Genomic DNA, 19,132 nt, shown 5'->3' with positions numbered 1-19,132 from the left:
GGCTGCCGCTACTGTCGCGCCACGATGGGTTGGATCTCGCGCACCGCGCGGCTACACATTCGGTGGAAGGTCGGCCAATGGGCAAGTCTAAGGTGATAAAAGGTTACAAATATAGTGACGACGTGAAAATGATGCCTTTCTTTAATTTCTTGATGCACGTCACGAACGTCTGCTCCATCTGCAGGTTGCCTATGTTACGCGAAGTACATGCCAGCTGCCTCAGCAGCTCCTCCAGACGCCTGCGCCGATATTATGAACCCCGACGGTGCTGAACCCACCTCACGCATCGGATGACTGAACCCTCGAACAGGTTCGATTCCGCCATCACCTCGGTGAACGAGTGCCCCTTCGCCCACCTGAGGACCACCGTCATCATAGCCGGCTTGAATTTCTTTACGAAATCCTCGACGTTCACATCCAGATGCTTTGCTGCCATTACTGTCGCGATTTCACGAGCTATTTCCTGTGCCAATCATGAGAAGCGAACGAACAGCATGATGCTCAGACACCACGAGCGCATTAAAAGCAAAGTTTGGTATGCAAAACTCCAACACTCACGTGGACAAACGAAATAACTGATAAGACGAGAACACTGTGAACAACAGTCGCCTGTTCTAGGGGAAAAACCAGGTCACGTCATACTGACGCATTTAGCACATACCAATCAACTTGCACGCACTCAAAAGTAAAAACATTCCAATGAACATATGCAAACCCAACGTTGTTGTGAACGCGTTTACGATTCAACGCTGCAAATGAGAGCACGTTGTAATACGTGTCCCGCGAGACCGATGTCACGCTCCACTAGATCATTCACATATACATCACCAAACTCACCTGAATCTTCTTGAATGCTTCCACAAGCTTTAGATCGCTCGGCAGCTTGTCCTCCTTCTTTTCGTCAACGACGAGACAGCTAAGGGAGGCACAGATGTACTCGGGCTCCATGTTTTCGAAAAAGTTTCGCAAAAACATTTCCGCTACAACCAGCTCGTCTGTTGCGTTAATTTCGCACGCGACGTTACCCTTTATCGTGACGACGCCGTTTTCATCAACATAGTTGAGCTCTTTCAGCACCGCCTTCATGTGTCGCAAATCCTCCTTCATGACGATTTGATTGGACATCTCGATCTGGCGCAGCACTTCCCTTTCCTTGGTTTGGCTCTTAACGTAGTCCATGAACAGATTGTACTTCGTTTCATAGTCGCCGCTGGCGAGCACCTTGCAGCCACTCAGACGTTTTTCGAGGTCGGTGATTTGGCTGAGCAGCCCCTTCATCTCGGGGGTGTCGATTTTGATGTGTTCCACGGGGTCCAACATCGGCACCGACGGCAGTGTCTTCAGGTACTCCAGGAGCTGTGTGTATTTCGCTCGCATGTGCATTTGGGAAAGTTCGCTGTTGACCCTGAAGTCCTGCTGCACCTGCATCCTTATTTGGCTTATTTCCTTGACGCAGTCTATCGAGAACGGCACTACGACGAACAGGCCGTCGGCGACATCTGACGTCGGCAATGGCGCCTCCCTTTTGTTCCCGCTGACGCTTGCACGATCGCACAGAACCAAACAGTCCACAATGTAGAACTTCTGCTTTTCGTAGGTGCTCCTGTTTACCTTGACCTTGGGCGTCGCGAACACTATGCCCCATTCCCAGACGTGGCCCTCATTCTCGAGCTTCACCAGCCGGCCGAAATTCAGGAAGTTCAGCATCCGCAAATCTTTGGAGACGAGGCGGCCGACGGCGTCCTTTTTGTCGGCTATTTCCTTGCGCAATGCGTGGACGTTTGTGAGTTCCAGCAGGTCCTCATGCCTCAGCAACGCCTTCTTTTCCTCCATTTCCTTCCTCACGGCTAAGAGCTCCCTCTGGTAGCTTCTTGCGTTGGTGTCCCTCTGGAACTGCAGGAACGACCGTTCGATCAGAAACTCCGGCGTGGTGTTTTCGATGCGGATGAGGTTCAGCAGCATATTGTAGCCCAAGTGGAACGAGCTGTCCAACCTATTGGCCTTTCCCATGAATATGGATTTAGCTTCCTCGGGCTTTATCCCCTTCTCCATCATGATAATGACCAGCCCATGCTCATCCAGACCGCGCCTGCCTGCACGCCCGGCCATCTGAATGTACTCGCCAGACGTGATGAGCCGGTTGGTCTGGCCATCCCACTTGTTGAGACTGGTGAACACAACGCATCTCGCCGGCATGTTGACCCCCATGGAGAACGTTTCAGTGCTGAAGAGAACCTTGATAAGGCCCTCTTGGAACAGAATTTCTATGATCTCCTTTATAATCGGCAGCAGCCCTCCGTGGTGAATGCCCACCCCCTTCCTGAGCAGCGGTAGCATGAATACCGCCTGCGGCAACGTCCGGTCGTCATCGGCAAGGGTCGCCATTGCATTTTGGTATATTTCGGTGATGAGGTTCTTCTCCGCCTCGTCAGTCATGTCGAGAGTCCTGATAGCCGTCGCATTAGCCTCGCACTCGGCTTTGGAGAAGGCGAACACGATTACCGGCGTGAATTTTTTCTCGTGGCACATGGCAACGACCGACTCGATGTCCTTCGTGTTGCGGCCCCTTTTGCGCCTGCCCTCCTCCACGGAGTCCAGCGTGCTTACAGCTTTCAGGAACGCATCCTGCCTGAACCTGCCAGAATCATCCACGACGAGGTAGACCCCGTTTGACTGCGGCGCATATATGTAGTGCTGCAGAGGAGTGGGACGGTAATCCGTGGAAATGACGTTGCACGGCATGTTCTTGATTCTGCAGATCCACTCGGCGAACTCGATAGAATTGGGTATCGTTGCTGACAGGAACACCAGGTGCACCTTTTGGGGTATGAGGATGATGGTCTCCTCCCAGACGACACCTCTTTCGGCGTCGCGCATGTAGTGCACCTCGTCGAAAATAACCCACTTCATTTCCTGCACGATTTCGCTGCCTCTGTACAACATGGACCTCAGAATCTCGGTGGTCATGACCATGACGGAGGCGTCGGGGTTCAGCGTCACGTCTCCCGTCATCAGCCCGACGTCGACGAACTCGTCGCACAAGTTCCGGTACTTCTGGTTGCTCAGGGCCTTGATAGGGCTCGTGTATATGATGCGCCTCTTGTCGCGGAGGCCCATTGCAATGGCGTACTCGGCCACGGCCGTCTTTCCGGCGGAGGTGTGGGCACAGACAAGGACACTTTCCCCTCGCTCCAGACAGTCAATGGACTTCTTCTGGAACTCGTCAAGCGTGAAGGGATACGTGCGCGCAGGCTCCCCCGTGGGCTGATCCGGGATCTCATAGTTCGCTGGCTTCAGCCTATGGTGAGTGCAGTTCTTGCCACCGGGAAGCTTCTCCAGGACGACCTGCGCAGCCAGCCGGTGCTGGGCAGCATCCACGAACTTTGGAGCCTTGGCGAACCCCTCGTTTTCATAGTCGGAGACCTTGTTGGTGGTAGCGGCCGCGAAGGCGTCGAACATACTCAGCGCGTCATCCATCTTGTCTTCAGCTATCGCCGCGCGCAATCGGTGGAAGGACAGTTCGCCTGCTCACCAGCTATATTCCTGCCGATGATGTGTTCCGCTATAAATCTCGTATCCACGCCTCTGTCATCGTAGGTGATTCTATTTGCTGCCCCGGACGGTACTAACGTGATTCCTACGGCTGCCGCTCTATATCATAGGGATCGTAGCGATGTGTTTGCGATACATTACTGGAACAGTGTGTGGGTGCCTGGAATCAGGTAGGTATCTCCCGCAACGTCGGCCTGAAATGTGTGGGCACGCCGCAGGGGTAGCCGCCACTGTTCAGCGGCAGACAGCTGAAGCTGAGCGCTTCGACGTATTGTAGATCCAAGTACAGGTGTACATACTTGTCTATAACGTTGCGATGCATTTTGAACCTTTTTCTAAATATCACGGGGCTGCTGGCACCATCGTCGAGCACCTCGAGCTTTATCTTGATCCACGCCACCCGGCAAGCACACTGCAGCGTTGTTACTCCACTACGTTCACACCTACGTTACGCATTGACCCTTGTATGTGTACGGCCGCTGGGCCGTCGCCGGAACGTTGCTGCGTAACAATATAATGACGGTGTTCTGACCTACCTCGTATACCACCAGTGCTGTCAAGGCCGCGAAGGGGAGGGGGAACGTTTTGATGACCCCCACCGGCATTGGCAGCTGGAGGGCTCTTATAGCTTTCAGCAGCTCCTCAACAGCCTTTGCGTTCTTGTTATGTGTGTCGCACGTCTTGGCAAGAAGTAGCAACGGCGCCAGGGGGTCCATATCCCTCGACAAGTATGAGACGAATGCGTCGCACTGCGTTGCCGCAACCGCGTTAGAATCATCGGAAACGGTCGATTTCCTAGTGCTGTTTTTCTCTTTGTTGGTGCGCACACGAGAGAACAGGACGAACTCTTTCAGGACGCTCTCGAGGGACAGCTGAGACACGTGTGTTGGCATCACCTGTGGCACCGCCGGTTCCACCTTCGCCGCAGCGACGTCGCTGCATGGTTTCGTCACAGCGCCGATGAGGGTTTTGTGGGCCGCCATTATGGCGGGCGCCGCATAGAGTTGAGCCCGTATCGCCGGGTCGATAAGTTCCACAATTGCGAAGGTTTCGGGCATGTGGACATCGTCTTCGGAGAATAGGTTCGTTATGTAGTTCCTCAGTGCTTCATCCGGATCTGTGTTGTGTTGTGAGTCCTCCGGATTTTGACTTCCGGCTTCCTCCTTTTTAACCTCCGGCGCCGGTTCCACCGAGCAGATGGCGTGGAGCAGGATGCAGAGACCCTCGTAGACCTGTAAAATGTGTGTGGTTTCGCAACATAGATCTCGGAATGCCCATCTGAGCGTCTTGAAGTGACCGAATAATCCGACGAACACGGGTGCCAGTGCTGTTGGGCCATAGGGGCTTTCGTTTAGCGCTTGCTGCAGGTGGCCGACAGCCACCTGAAACACAAGTCTGAGGACACACCAAACGTGTGTCACTAGGCCCGGGACGTTGTAATTCAGTTCCGGTGCCATCACATCGTTTTTGGAATCGCCCACTGCCCACGAAGTGCACTGGTGACTGTATGTCTCCAAGGCATCCAAGCACTGCACTCGCAGCTGCACGGCTTTGATTTCGTCGGATTCTATCTCCGCTTTGGCGTATAAGTGCAGCGCATGAAACCACAGCAGCGTTTCGCTCGTCCACAGCTCCAGCTGCCTGAGATAGTTTGCCGCTTCGTCATATAACCCAAGCCTCAAGGCGAGGTTTATTGCCAGACCCATTACACCCCCGCTGCCGATTCTTTCAAAGCCATCTACAAACAACGAGCGAACGTGCCCATGCAGTACGCTGGAGTTGAAGCCGTCCTTTTTCGTTATGACGGTGACCCTCACCGGACCCGTCTCACCGACGTTTCTCAGCTTCCCTGTCAACAAATCGATGGTCACAGGCACAGTTACGAAGTTGTGTATCTTTGGAGGCTTTATGTGGGTCAAGTCGTACAAGGTGCCCACCCAAAGGTTCACCTGCGTCGCCGTTAGTCCGTCGTCCAATGTACCGAAATCTTCCGTAGAGAGCAGCGGCTTGAAGAGGAACCTCAGATCGGTGAGTTCAACAACTTCCTTGATTTCGGGCATCATTCTGGCCAACTTTTGTGGTTCGACGACGTAGCACATTTTGATGATGTTTGCCATCATCCGCAAGACTATCGTTTGGAGGTAACTCAGTTCGCCGGTGAGGGCGGGGTACTGCGTGGCAGCTACTCGCAAGATGCGTAGCATGTACTCCGAATAGTTTGCCTTCAAATGCTTGAACGCGTCTTTGATATCACGTAGCAGTTTAATGTTGGCGGCGTCTGTGAACACCAAAGACTCGAATAGGGCAACAGCGTTCACGAATGTCTTCGAGCTCTTACTTTCCTTGAACTGCCGAATGATCATCTTGAATAGAATACAGTTCATATCCTTATAAACGTTGGTCCCTTTGACTTCCATTTTACATAGCTTGGTTAGCTCTTTGACATCTGCGTAGTGTTTGTAGAGTAGGTTGAGACAGAGTGCCACTTCCATGCCGGATTCCCGTTCCCTCTGGTCGTAAAAAAGCGACTCCAGCCTTCGTCTCTGTCGCATCTCCAAATCTGGACGGTCCAGACAGAGAATCGTGCTGGTCAGCATCAAGTAGAATTGCGATTCACGAACGATAAGCGTCTCCGACGTCTGCCGCTGCTCCCTACACGATTCGATGTGGATCCAGATGTTCCAACACATGCGAAACGCCGTTTTGTAGAGTGGTTGAAGACGGCACCCAAGCGCGACGCAGCAAAATGACTGTACCCGTTGGGGGCTGCACTCTACCGCAAGAGTGTGCTCGTGGCTGCATCTCAAAAATATCTGCGCAACCTCCTTTGGGACGTATTCCAGCACACCGATCAGCGCTACGGCAGATTTGGTGGCGAAATCATCAACAGGCCCGACCAGCGCGTCCCGAAGCTCGCCCAGCAGCTGCGGATTACAGGCAACGATGCGTGGACAAAGCTTCAGCAGTTCGAACCCACATACCTTAAGGTTTATATCGTGCGCCTCCAGCATTTGCATAAGTATAGTGTCCATCACGTTGACAGAGAATTGCCGGGGCAGCTGCCCTATGGTGTCGAGCGCGTCAACCACGGCGGGAGTTTTGCCCTCAACGTACCCCTCCGCACCCCTTATGCAAACTTCACGCGTGAAGAGCCCGAAGAGAATACGCATGACCTTCGTGTTCCTTACGATTTGATAGAAACAGAAGAGTCTCACGGAAGTTGACTTGGTGTACAGCAACACCTCGTACAGCAGCCTCACCAGCAGGTATACGTACGCGTAAGAATCCTGCTGGTGGCACTCCTGCAGCGCATCCGATATGTCAGAGGAGTCGAGGAATGCCGTGAGCATCTTGTTACTGCGCGACTTCGGCTGGGTGGCGAGCTGCCTGAGGTCCACTTGGTTAAGCACATCGCCTATTTGTCCAATATGCTGGGTGAGCTCCTGCAGAGAAAGGTCGCCTTTGTGTATCTCGTGATACAGTTCTATCGCTATCTCGTTCAAGGAGGCGGCGTTTTGGAGCTTTGTGTAGTGCGGAATGTTTTCGTCCCACGTTGAAGACCGCGGTGACTCGGACGCAGCTATTGACTCGAGCCACGGACGGAACCACTCGAGGCACGCCTCCGAGTCCTGATCTAGCATATCCATCCTTCTTCCCTCCCCCAGAGTTGCGCGTCAGGCCGTCATTTGCGATACTGCGTGCTTTCGGGCTAACATATGCCCGCAGCGGTGGCGTCTGTCGTCCGGCGTGGCTCATTAGACAGCATCGCGCCTTCCACAGTGCGTGTTTTTATATGGCAGAGCTACAGTGGGTAAGAAGTATTCACGTTAGTGCGGTGTTTTTGCGATGGCACCTTTGCCCGTGGCTCGGACTTTCGGGGAGGCTCTCGGCCAGTAGGCGGGTGTGTAGCTGAGGAAGGTGTACGGTTGCATGGCGTGGACCTACCACAACGTGTAGAGCGTTCCCGTATGTTGCAGCATTTTAGGATCAACCGCAAGCGTTTTATTTGCTTGATTTCCGTGCGATGTGCTGGATTGCGTGTCGACTTTGACCTTCTCAACCTTCCATTGCAGCTGATGGGCCGATGATTGTACGCAAAATTGTTCGATCACATTTTTGCACATCCGGGTTTTAGAGCACTCGGTTTCTATATGGTCGGCCCCTTTATACTCATCCAAAGGAGCTCGTGTGAACGACTCGGCGGCGGGGTAGTCGTCGAATTCGCCCAGGCTTATGTAGGTCATTGCGTCTACGTAACTGCTTGTATATTGTATGTATCGTGCTGCATTTTGTGTCTGTTTGGTGTGGGATCTCACGCCGCTAGTGGCTGGATCGCCGTGTCACCTATACTAAGTTCCAGAGCAGCATTAGATCCACTTGCATCTGACAACGCTCCGCAACCAGCGCTGTGTTGTACCCTCCTGCGATATCACACGCCAGAACCTCATCCCTGCACATGTCTGTCGGTTTCCCTCGCCAACCGCCGCTCACCTGGAGGCCAGCATTCGTCGTGGGATGTCGGTGTCGTTTCTTATCGCGGCGTTGAGAGGCTGCAGATAGTGGAGATCCGCATTTATCAGCTTACTTTGCATTCGCCTGTCGACGAGGTGACTTCCTTGTCTTCGGCGAAGAAGGAGGCGTGAGTGCGCTGCAGGGTGTGGACCAGATCTTCGACCTTCCACAGGTTGAATGGCGCGCCCTTGTCCACCATCTCGTAGAAGGTCTTTTCGGTTTCCACGATGTATTTGACGCGCTTACGCAGTTCATTTTGCTACACTGCATGAGTTCGCTCACAGCCGTTCAAACCTGCGCTACTATATTCTCCGATATGCGCGATGCCTGTTGGCGCTCATAGTTCTTCAATTCCGTCTCCACCTTCTCCCACCGCAGGTCGTTCCTACCCGCAGCCAGCGTGTTTATCATCTCTTCCCTCTCCTCGAGAAACTTGTTGTACTCCGGCGTGTCCTTGAAGTTGCTTCGGGTGTCGTTGTACCTGCTGGAGTATTCTCCGCGCCCGGCGAACTTACACCTGCAGAACGCGCTTGCGCGCATCCCTGAGCGCGCTGTAATACGCCTGCGTAATGTCGAACGGGGCGAAGGAAGCCCTGCTTATGTGGCACCGGCAGATGGCGCACTGCGCCTGGCCGACTTGGGATGATACTGGTGGCTTTGAGCGACTTCAAGACGTTAACCTACGCTGTCGCTCCGCACATACGTCGCATCTGATCAGCAATTAGCGAATACGCAATCGAAACGTCATGAACAACTGCGAACACAGGCCACCAAATAAGCGGGGTTGCCAGCATGAAGCACGGAGACCTACATCTTGTGATCGCAAACCTTCGACACCAGCATCTTCTTTTCACTCAGCGGAGTGATAACATCGAGGCATATCGGGCATTCGTTGTCCATCTTGACGCCAGTAATGCCGACTTCGTAATCGATATGCTTGCGCGCCGCGCCGCGGAGGCATCGGCAGCCTATTCAGCCTTCGGGTGGCTCATATCGCCAACACAGCACGTTTACTCCCCTACAAACACGTTACACACGACATATGTGTGTCCAAATATTAATGTGTGCCCTATACGGCCGTTGGTGAGGCCTCCTGATGTCGCCGGCCTTGGTCGCGTGACCCTGTCTAGGCGCGCCAGTATGCGTATACTGTGTGCTTTGACCGGGTTTTATAATGCACAAGCAATATAATACGTACACACATGGCCACCATGGCCGCCGTGAAGTACCTCATAAAGGTGGAAGTTCACGAGGTGAAGGAGGTGGTCTTCAAGGATCCGAGTTCCGAGGTTGACATCATCCCCAACCTGTACTGCCTGGTGACGGTTGGCAACACGCAGTACTCTACGATACAGAAGAACCAGGCGTCTAACGCGGTTTTCAACGCTTCCTTCAACTTCACTCTTGACCTGACGCCCACTGAGCTGAGCAGAACTCGGATTATTGTATCCCTCCACCACAAATATCGCATACAGAGTGCGCTCATCGGATTGCATGCGTTCGGGCTGCATTACATTTACTCGAAGCAGCAGCACTGCATTCATCGTTCCTGGGCGAGAGTCCTCTGCCCTGACTTCCCGGGTCACAACGCGGTACGTTTTCACCCATATCGAGATGTGATTTGAAACACTCAATTTGTTCGTCCCTTCGTATTTATACAGCCTGTTCGTTCTAATTTGCGGTATTTTGTCGTAGTAGAAGTCCCGTAGTGACTATTTAGACGAAACGCCGCAGCAGCAATTTTGTGTCCGTGGCACATCGACTTCATCTGCTTTTTCGTGTATAACTCGCGTGCAGGGGTTGTTGCTGACTTCTGTGGGTGTCTTTGGACCGGGAGATAATGTGCCGTTGTTCAAGGAGGGTGTGGGAGGCACCCGCCCTACGGGTGCCATCATTGCCGCTGCGGACGTCGGGCAGGGCGGCGCTCGCAATCTGCGTTCGCCCGAAATAGCGTCGAAGTTCTACGTCCTGAACCTCAACGTCATATGCGGCCGCGATTTCATGTCGCGGGGCTCTCTCTTATCGACATGCTTGGAGCCCTTCGTGAGAGTTTGTCACGGTGGACTCCAGGTCCAGACCCCCGTGATAAAGGACAACCCAAACCCCGAGTGGCAGTCGACGCTTTACATGCCCTGTTTAACGCCCTCTTTCGACGACCTGTTGACGGTGGAGATATGGAATGGGGAGTCTAACAGTGTGCTGCTCCACTGCGAGTCCATTGACGTGAAGTACCTCTTCAACAATGACTACCCTCCGAGATGGGTCAACATATACTGCAATAACGCATCAACGTCAGGGCTACTCGATTTAGTGAAGACGTACGTGGTTGGCTCCAACGAATGTCTGACTGATTATGGTGGACGCGTTTTGATCAGCGCATCGGCTACGCAGGTCCAGGTGCCGCCTGTGGTGGGCATCAAGCCCTTCAAGCAGATTTCCGCGCCTCCGACTCAGAAGCGCATCGTGTGGATTGACATCTATGAGGTGGTGCCTCTTGCCAACTCGACGGTGCCAATAGAGGTGGTTGTCTGTTTGGGCCCCTACTCCGTGCGGACCGCGGTGTTGAGACTGGGCGCAAATGGCACCTACAAAGTGGACGACACTGTAGGCAGATTGGCGCCCATGGAGCCTCTTGTGTCAGGTTTGAATTCGTCCCGTAGTCGTCAGTTTTTCGTAGGTAGCAACGACTCCGACTTCTGGGATTTCTTCGTTTACGTTAACGACCGTTCGGAATGGGGAATCACGGAACAACCGCGAGTGGCCTGGAAACGCATATCGTACGACCTAATTCGGCGTTCACAGGGAAAACCGATGTGGTTTTTGATGCCAAGCGTGGCTGACCCGCGCATTGATGCCTTCAACATGCTTATGTCCATTGAGGTGATTGGTGACGAAGTCGAGCAACGCCCAGGTCGATTCGAATACACGTTGTCCAAGTACGTGTTTCGGGCGATGATATACGAGGCATTGAATATCCCGTGCCTTGGCATGGCGGGGTTCCCAGATTCCTTCGTGGAGATAGAGCTCGGTGGGTTCCACATCCGAACCCAGGTGGCCAGAGGCACCTTGTGCCCCTCGTTTTACGAGGCTACGGAGGTGGAGGTTTTGCTTCCTTCCAACCTCGTGCTGGCGCCCGATGTGACCATCAACATTTACGCTGAGCCAACGTCGATGTTTGCTTCGCGCGAGCTGTTGTGTAACGGCCACTTCAGTCTCACGAAGGTTCCCAAGGAGTGGCGCAAGGCGCCTCAGTGGGTCCAGCTGAAGTCCACAAAGAACGATCTGCATCACCCCTGTGTGCTAGTTGCGTTTGAGTTGGTCCCGACTGACATTTTATTGAAGGATCCGGACCTGTACCCGTTTTTCGACGACATTCGCCCGTCCAAAATCGCGTCACTGGTCTCGTTGCTTCTCATCGGAGTGCGCGCCTTTAGACCGCTCAATCGGCCTCGCGTGTTGATCCGTTTCGGAAGCCGTGACAACCCGATCTACAAGTCCTCCAGTGGCAACCCCGTTTCCGGTTCCGAGGGGAACTGGAACTACCTGACTACTCACAGCCTCATGGTTGACCTCCCGAAACGCATGCAGCACCACTGCTACATCGAGTTTGTGGTCATCACCGGCGACAATGAGTGCTTCGGCGTGACGTACGTTAGCCTCAACGCGTTTCTGCCGTGGCTAACACACGAGGAGCGCCTTCACTCCAAGGATATCTTCAAGATGCAGGTGCTCGAAGATTTTCTGTCGACCGGGGAGCAGACCCACATCGATGAATCGAAGAACGAGAGCGGCTCCTCGAAGTCGGTTGTGCGGGAAGACATCGAATCGCAGAACGTGAAGATCTACGAAACCTTCGATTTTGTCTCGCTGCAGCGCGCCGGCGAGTCGCGTGACGGCGAGGAGTTCCGCAACGACTTCGACATCGCCGTGGTGGAGGATGACGAACCCGACGATTTGCAGCGTGACGAGATCCCCTACGAGATGGAATGTGATTTCGCGCTGGAGGACCTTCCCTATATGAAGGCCCCGATTGTGCAGTGCACCCCAGCGGGCGTGCCGGAAACTGTGGGCGTCCTCAAATACATGTGCAGCGTGGATGCCAACGACAACAAGGACGTCCGCCGGGAGGCCGCTGCGAAGATGGCCGAGCGCCGTCAGAAGTTGGTTGACCTGTACGCCAAGGCAAAAGAGCTCGTTGTGCGCCTCTACGTGCTCCAGGCCAAGGGGCTCTACACGAGCAGCGGCCATAGCAACATCCCGACGTATCTGTGGGTCCGGAATTCCGATGGAGAGCAGAAATCGTCGCTGAGCTACCCCCAGAACATACGAGATACCACCATCCGCGCTCAGGGTGTGAAACCGGTGTTTAACGTCTGTTTCAACTTGGGTTGCGCCTTACCCGAAAACTCAATTCTCAAAATCAGCGTCGTAGAGCAGGGGACCATCCAGGATGAGGTGATCGGCACCACCTTTGTGGACTGCGAAGATCGCTTCCTGAACCAGAAGATGCAGCAGCTCATGGTGCAAGATATTGTGCCCATAGAGCTCCGCACTTTGAAAAACGAGGACTCCACGGTTTCTCACGGAACGCTGCGTTGCTGGATTGAGATGATGGACCTGGATACTGCGCAGACGAAACCCATCCGCACGCTGGGTGGCATGGAGCAGTCGGACTACGAACTCCGTGTTGTTATATGGGACCTGCGTGGTGTTCCTCTGGATGGGAACTCGGCACTGTCGCTATTCGTTCGTGGCACATACCAGGTCGAGGAGGGTGAGGACCTCGTTGAGGAAACTGACACGCATTACAATAGTCGCGACGGAACCGCCGTCTTCAACTGGCGGTTCAAGTATCCGATTCGGATACCCAGCGACTATTCGTTACTGAAACTCCAGATTTGTTCTTCGAACTTGTTGGGTGGCAACGAGCTGATAGGGGAGAGCGCAATTGACCTGCGTCAGGACTACTCAAGAATCCGGAAGAAGGTTGGTCCGTACCACTGCAAGAAGTTTTGGCTGGACTGCCTGCACCCGTCTTTCGGATCCCAGTCGAGGGGGCAAATAGGGATTGAGTTTTCGGTGCTGTCGGATTCGGAGGCCAAGCTGTTCGCGGTTGGCAAGGGGCGCGAGGCGCCTAACAAGGACCCCTTCCTGCCAAACGTGCTGGAGAACCGCACGTACCTGGACTGGCAAGAAATAAAGGCAACCATAAACAACGCATCGGGGGCAATTATGTCAGGGTTGAAGTGGACCGGGATGTTCATCACGATTGCCTTTGTTTTCGCATCTCTGTTGCTCATTTTGGTCGCCATCAAATGAGCCCGTGGCGCACGTTGCATCTGTCTGTCGTAAATATGCAAAGACGGAGTGCCTGTGCGCTGCCTTTAAAGCTGTAATGGACGCTGCGAACACACAGGTCCACTGCGTTACGGCGGCAACCGTCGGTCACCGGATGGCCGCGTGGTATGCACATACCGATTCCACAGCCATCTTCCACGCACTCCGCGGTTACCGCAAGCCACAAATGTGTACAACAGCTAATATCTATGAGTCTTAAGGCCGAACATGTGTGCAATACCGTAAACTGCGTTGGCCCCTGCAGTTTACCTCCTTGCTGTAAAAGTTGTTCGTGCGTTTTTTAAAAAGTGTTCTATGAGCTCAGCTAATCAGTTCATATCGGTTTATGCAATCGCGTGCCTGGGTGCTTTGGCGGCCGACGTTGGCACCAATCACACCGACGCCGTGTAGACAGGCTCACACCGCAAACCTATTTTTATAGGCATTTTACTACCGCCTTAATCTGCCCGGAATCCGGCAAAAAACGGCGCTCGTAAGTTTGTTGTCACCTTGGGCAGTGATAGCTAGTCCTTTTTCCCCTTACCGACGGAGAGCTGCGCCGGAGCAGGTCGTCAGGGCCATACGTCGGCTCCCAGAGCTCTCCGTGTAAAAGCAACGGTCTTTCATGGCATGATTGAATCTAAAATGGCCGCCCGTGTGTGTCCGTCGAGCGTAGACAGCAGCCGGCCGAGGTGACAAGAGGTCGTTCGTGCATCTCACTTTCCTCGGTGAGGCATTTGGCCCCTATGGCCCATGCCTGCCGCGACCCAACGCTCCACTGCATAAAAACATTGCAATAAACTCATGTGATACAATTTTCAAGAATATCTGATAACCATATCGACTCTATCCAATTAGGTCCGGGCGCAGAGCAGTGCGAAATCAAAACCTTCAGCATGGGCTTGTTACATTTCCCACCCAAAGACGCTGAGTTGCCGTTTCAGGTCGACTTGGAATCTTTCAATTTTTCAGATCACGTGGACGTGTTTAAGGGAACCTTCCCCGACGGTGGAGTCTACCGTTTGGTGCGAGGTGAAGCAGGCACCATCCGTGTGTCGTACGGATCCGTCGAGTTGGTCCCAAAAGTTTTCGAATCATACGGCCACAAAGACGTCTACGTCGAATATTTTGTGCGCGGCGACGAACGTGTGATCCGGTTGTTTGCCTTCATCGACCGCCATGGCCACCCCGCTGGGTACCGAACCAAGACGTTCCTCGTCAACAGCAACGGGCCGGTGGAGTGCGACGACCACGCGGTAGAGAGCTTTGCCTGCGGACCTATTTCTTTGGACCTGAACATAACTCCCAACACACCCATGCATCCGTTTGTGGAGCGCAAGCTGCTGCTGGACAATGGACTTTTCGGCTTCGTGTACACGCTGGCGCGTAAGCACCGAGGCTTCGAAATATACCCGTGGCGCAACTACTTCAAGCACCCATACAAGATAGGTTCAGTCTATTACACACTGTTCACCGACGAGGGTGTGGTACCCGGTACGCAGCCCCTGGAAGCAGACTCCTACCTCGTGAGGGCCTTCATAAGCGACGATCACATCGAAGTGCACGTGCTGAAGCCAAAATCGGTGAAAACGTTTAACATTCACCCAGTTCGCAGTGCAGAATAGAGTGGCCGATGGCCAAGCATGTCCGGTCTCGCTTCATTGGATGAACGCCGGCCGTGTCTTCATAGACGTCCACGAAATGTCAATATAGAGCTCACGCTGATACGCTATATGCGATCGACAGACTCGTTATTGTAACATGTTCAACACGTTCATGCTTTTTCATGCCGCGCCGACCGGCGCATCACACTAAGTCGTGTTCATCGTGAGGCATGCCAGCATCCGATCACTTGACATCGGTTGCGTGTAGTCGCTGACGAGAGCTGCCTCCGGGTGCAAAGGCTACAGCCCAGTCATGCGCGAGAACCAGATACCATTCCGAGGTGGCCACGCTGGCCACCGCAACAAGAGCGGACAGCAGCACACACTGATCCGTCGCTAAAAATCGGCACATTATGGGCATTCTAATTGCGGTATGGGCCGCTGCACGTGCCAGTTTGGCATGTTAGTGCGTCGGCCAGTGAAATGGCAGACTCGTTTACGATGTGAGTGCATTCTAGCGTCATTTAAAGATATGCTGCTCGTCTAACGCCGTCATGCCACCACCGCCACGTGTCACTGCAAATTCCGTAGAAACGTGCAACGTCCAGAAATTGTGCAGTTCCAGTTCAGCTTTGACGCTGTTACGTTTTAGTCCGCCTTCTTGTCTGCCATGGGTTTCGTGGGCTCCTCGTGGCGCTGCGACCGCCGAATGTAGTTCCTGCCCACCCACTTAATGATCTCGTCAATGATAATCACGGGGAACGACCACATCAACACGGCAATCCAGTCGTGTTTGTCCAGAGGAACGACGCCGAATACACTGGCCAGGAAGGGCGTGTACAGAATGATGCAGTGGATAGTGAACGATATCGTGGTCGCCACCATGAGATGCGGGTTCAACCACGGGGGGGTGCAAAACAGAGACGATTCCTCAGACACCGCGTTGTAAGCGTTGAACATCTCAATCATGACCAACACCGTGAGGCTGATGGTGGCGGGTTTGATTTTACCGAGCGTGAAGTAGCTGCACATATCGTCGGTCATGCCTTCCAATCGGTTGACTGAGAAATCACTCCACTGCGTGCACTTGCTGAAGCTCATGAGCTGCTTCAGCGTGACGGTTGTGTTACCGTCGTTGGGGGAAATACCGCGGACGTACCACCATACGAATGACCCCACGGTCGACACCCCCACGTACAAACCGATGATAAGGTACCTCAGGAAGGTCCACCCATCGATGAGCTTCTCGTCGTTGCTCCTTGGCGGCTTCAGCATCACCTTGTGGTCAGGCGGGTTGAAGCTGAGAGCGGTGGCCGGCAGGCCATCGGTGACCAGGTTAACCCACAGCAGCTTGACCGGCATCATACCCTCTGGTATGCCCATAGCCGCAGTCAAGAAGATAGATGCAACCTCACCTATGTTGCTGGAAATGAGGTACCGGATGAACGACTTCATGTTCGAGTAGATGCATCTGCCTTCCTCGATGGCAGCGACGATAGATTGGAAGTTGTCGTCAACGAGGATCATGTCAGCGGCCTCCTTGGCGACTTCAGTTCCGGTGATGCCCATGGCAATACCTATGTCGGCCATCTTCAGCGCGGGTGCATCATTGACTCCGTCACCCGTCATCGCCACAGTTTCGCCCAGCTGCTTCAATATGGACACAATGTCCTGCTTGTGTTTGGGCTCAGTCCTGCTGAACACCACGCCGTGGCCACTCACAACGCGGCGCTTTTCGCTGTCTGACAATTTTTCGAATTCCTTGCCAGTGTAGGAGTAGCAGACCCTGTCGCTCGCGGCGGGGAATTCAGGGGGCAGAATGCCTACGCGTTTGGCAATGGCTTCAGCCGTCAACTTGTTGTCACCGGTGATCATGAACACCCTGATACCGGCCGTGTGCGCCATTTCAATGGCCTGCCTGACCTGTGGCCTCGGCGGGTCCAAAATACCCGTGAGACCTAAGAACACGAGGTCGCGTTCGATCTCCTGGAAGAATTCCGGACTGCCCTCGGAAATCTCGCCACTGGCGCTCTTTTGCTTATAGATCTGCAAAGCGCCGGCAGCATCGTTGGAGCACGCAAAGGCCAATGTACGCAACGCATCGCGTGCCATCATCTCCACCTCCTGCATAATAGTCGCCTTGACAGCGGGGGTGATGGGCGACATCGTGCCGTCGGCTTTCATGTACATGTTGCACCTCTCGATCACCGACTCTGGCGCACCCTTGGTGTACAGCTGGTGGCCCCCGTCTTCACTGGCAATCACACTCATCATCTTCCTGTCCCTGCAGAACTCGAGGGTGGCCTCCTTGCGGATCTGCTTCTGGTACTCCGCCGATACTATCGCACTGCCATTTGGCGTCAGGAAAGCGTGCACGTCGTTCACCATGTGGAGAATGGCCAATTCGGTGGGCTCGCCTTCTTCCTGCTCGACGGCTGCCTCAGAACAGATGCAACCGCACTTAAACACGGCGCTTAGAAGCTTACCGAAAGGTCCATTGAGACCCTGGCCAGGAGCGATCTCATTGGAATTGCCCTTGGTCGTGTCAATTTTACCGTCGTCGGTGAAGTGGACCGACCTAACCTTGTCATCATTGCCGACCAGTTTCAGCACTTGCGCGCGCATTTTGTTGGTGGTGATGGTGCCGGTTTTGTCGGAGCAGATGACGGTGGTACAACCCAGAGTCTCAACCGACGGCAATTTGCGAACGATGGCATTCCTCTTGGCCATGTTGCGCGTTCCCAGAGCGAGACTCGTAGTGATGACGGCCGGCAGTCCTTCGGGAATGGCGGCCACGGCCAGCGCGATGGCGATCTTGAAGTAATATATGCAGCCCTTCATGAAGCTGTGGTGGATGGGGTCATTGAAGTTCCTGACGTTTATAACCCAAACCGCGATACAGATCACGCTGATGAACTTCGAAAGCGATGTGCTGAAGTCGCTGAGCATACGCTGCAGCGGCGTCCCCCTCTCCTGCGACCCAGCGTCAAGTACTGCTGCCTGAATGGCTCCGATCTCAGTCTGCATGCCCGTCGCGACCACGACGCCGACGCAAGACCCGGCCGAAACCGTCGTACCGCAGAAGAGCAGGTTACGCTTCTCCTGAATTTCGCAGTTCTCCATGCCAGCCGGAATGGGCTTCGATGTCTTGGCGACGTTCCTCGATTCTCCAGTAAGTTGCGATTGCTCGCAGCTGAGCGAAGTTGAAGAAATGGAGCACACCCTCAAGTCGGCGGGGACCTTGTTGCCAGTTCGCATGCGCACGATGTCGCCCACAACGAGGTCCACGGAGTCGATGGTGACCCATTTGCCATCCCTGAGGCAAGTGGCCACTGTGGACTGCAGCTTTTTCAGCGCGTCGAGGGCTTGCTCAGCATTGGTTTCCTGCCACACTCCCACAAAGGCGTTCAGCACGAGAATGACGACGATGACCAAGGGCTCGATGAAGTCGGTGATCGCGTAGCTATCGGTGACCTCGGTGAGGGTCAGGACGAAGCTGACGATGGCAGCGCCAAGCAGAATCTTGACCAACATGTCATCAAACTGACCCAAGAAAAGAACCCATATCGATTCCTTGGCCTTCTGTTCGAGCATGTTAGCCCCGAAGAGCCGGCGCCTGTCCTCGACAGCCTTGCTGTCGAGACCCTTCTCAAGCGTGACGCGGTAGTGCTTAAGGACATCGTCTACGCTTGAGGTGTGAGGCGTGCGGAGGACGACGAGGTCGCCGCTTTTCTCAGTCGCAACTGCCCGATTCCCAGCCATGGTTGCTTCTCGCTATACTGCTTGCTCGGCGGACGATACAGCCTCTATTCTTAAAGGACCTGTGTTTTTCTCAAGGAAAATAGACACAGATGCAGCTCCTTATCAGATTGGGGCGCTGTAGTACACCGTTTGCCGAAGTGTAACGCGTTTTTTGTAACGTTCTTCGGGTTGGTGTGTAAGCTGCGACGGTAGACCCCCTATCTGTTTGTCAGCTAGCCAGCGCGCGGGTAGGCCGTAAACTGCAACTATTACAGTCACTCGGCCTTATATAATGCGCAAGTATCAGGCCCGTACACGATGAATACGTGGATGGAACGGATCAGCCTTATCAATGTGCCGGAAGGTCGCAGAGATGAAAACGATAA

The 19,132-nt window shown here is 54.0% G+C and overlaps 7 protein-coding genes across 7 annotated transcripts; 2 read left to right on the top strand and 5 right to left on the bottom strand.

Annotated features, from left to right (window-relative positions):
* Window positions 1–103: 103 nt before the first annotated feature.
* On the bottom strand, window positions 104–3,477 carry BBBOND_0104620 (DSHCT (NUC185) domain containing DEAD/DEAH box helicase family protein, putative; the record flags this gene model as incomplete). The annotated part of the gene is made up of 3 exons (XM_012910885.1): window positions 104–239; window positions 279–463; window positions 838–3,477. The coding sequence occupies 3 exons, from the start codon at window positions 3,475–3,477 to the stop codon at window positions 104–106; spliced, it is 2,961 nt and encodes a 986-aa protein (XP_012766339.1).
* A 241-nt stretch (window positions 3,478–3,718) lies between these two features.
* BBBOND_0104610 (hypothetical protein, conserved) lies at window positions 3,719–7,199 on the bottom strand (the record flags this gene model as incomplete). Its single annotated transcript, XM_012910884.1, has 3 exons — window positions 3,719–3,964; window positions 4,000–4,053; window positions 4,089–7,199. 3 exons carry the CDS (start codon window positions 7,197–7,199, stop codon window positions 3,719–3,721), a joined length of 3,411 nt encoding a protein of 1,136 aa, XP_012766338.1.
* A 294-nt stretch (window positions 7,200–7,493) lies between these two features.
* Window positions 7,494–7,796, bottom strand: BBBOND_0104600 (hypothetical protein; the record flags this gene model as incomplete). The annotated part of the gene is made up of 1 exon (XM_012910883.1): window positions 7,494–7,796. The coding sequence occupies one exon, from the start codon at window positions 7,794–7,796 to the stop codon at window positions 7,494–7,496; it is 303 nt and encodes a 100-aa protein (XP_012766337.1).
* A 100-nt stretch (window positions 7,797–7,896) lies between these two features.
* BBBOND_0104590 (hypothetical protein, conserved) lies at window positions 7,897–8,964 on the bottom strand (the record flags this gene model as incomplete). Its single annotated transcript, XM_012910882.1, has 6 exons — window positions 7,897–8,002; window positions 8,044–8,102; window positions 8,138–8,323; window positions 8,359–8,545; window positions 8,580–8,729; window positions 8,876–8,964. The coding sequence occupies 6 exons, from the start codon at window positions 8,962–8,964 to the stop codon at window positions 7,897–7,899; spliced, it is 777 nt and encodes a 258-aa protein (XP_012766336.1).
* Window positions 8,965–9,275: 311 nt separating this feature from the next.
* On the top strand, window positions 9,276–13,383 carry BBBOND_0104580 (C2 domain containing protein, putative; the record flags this gene model as incomplete). Its single annotated transcript, XM_012910881.1, has 2 exons — window positions 9,276–9,656; window positions 9,862–13,383. 2 exons carry the CDS (start codon window positions 9,276–9,278, stop codon window positions 13,381–13,383), a joined length of 3,903 nt encoding a protein of 1,300 aa, XP_012766335.1.
* Window positions 13,384–14,297: 914 nt separating this feature from the next.
* Window positions 14,298–15,026, top strand: BBBOND_0104570 (hypothetical protein; the record flags this gene model as incomplete). The annotated part of the gene is made up of 1 exon (XM_012910880.1): window positions 14,298–15,026. The coding sequence occupies one exon, from the start codon at window positions 14,298–14,300 to the stop codon at window positions 15,024–15,026; it is 729 nt and encodes a 242-aa protein (XP_012766334.1).
* Window positions 15,027–15,653: 627 nt separating this feature from the next.
* Window positions 15,654–18,767, bottom strand: BBBOND_0104560 (calcium ATPase SERCA-like, putative; the record flags this gene model as incomplete). The annotated part of the gene is made up of 1 exon (XM_012910879.1): window positions 15,654–18,767. One exon carries the CDS (start codon window positions 18,765–18,767, stop codon window positions 15,654–15,656), a length of 3,114 nt encoding a protein of 1,037 aa, XP_012766333.1.
* Window positions 18,768–19,132: the final 365 nt, after the last annotated feature.

The sequence above is a fragment of the Babesia bigemina genome, assembly GCF_000981445.1.
Source record: "Babesia bigemina genome assembly Bbig001, chromosome : I".
Classification (NCBI taxonomy): domain Eukaryota; phylum Apicomplexa; class Aconoidasida; order Piroplasmida; family Babesiidae; genus Babesia; species Babesia bigemina.
The sequence above is the reverse complement of the archived record's forward strand: the minus strand, read 5'-3'. Positions and strand labels throughout refer to the sequence as shown.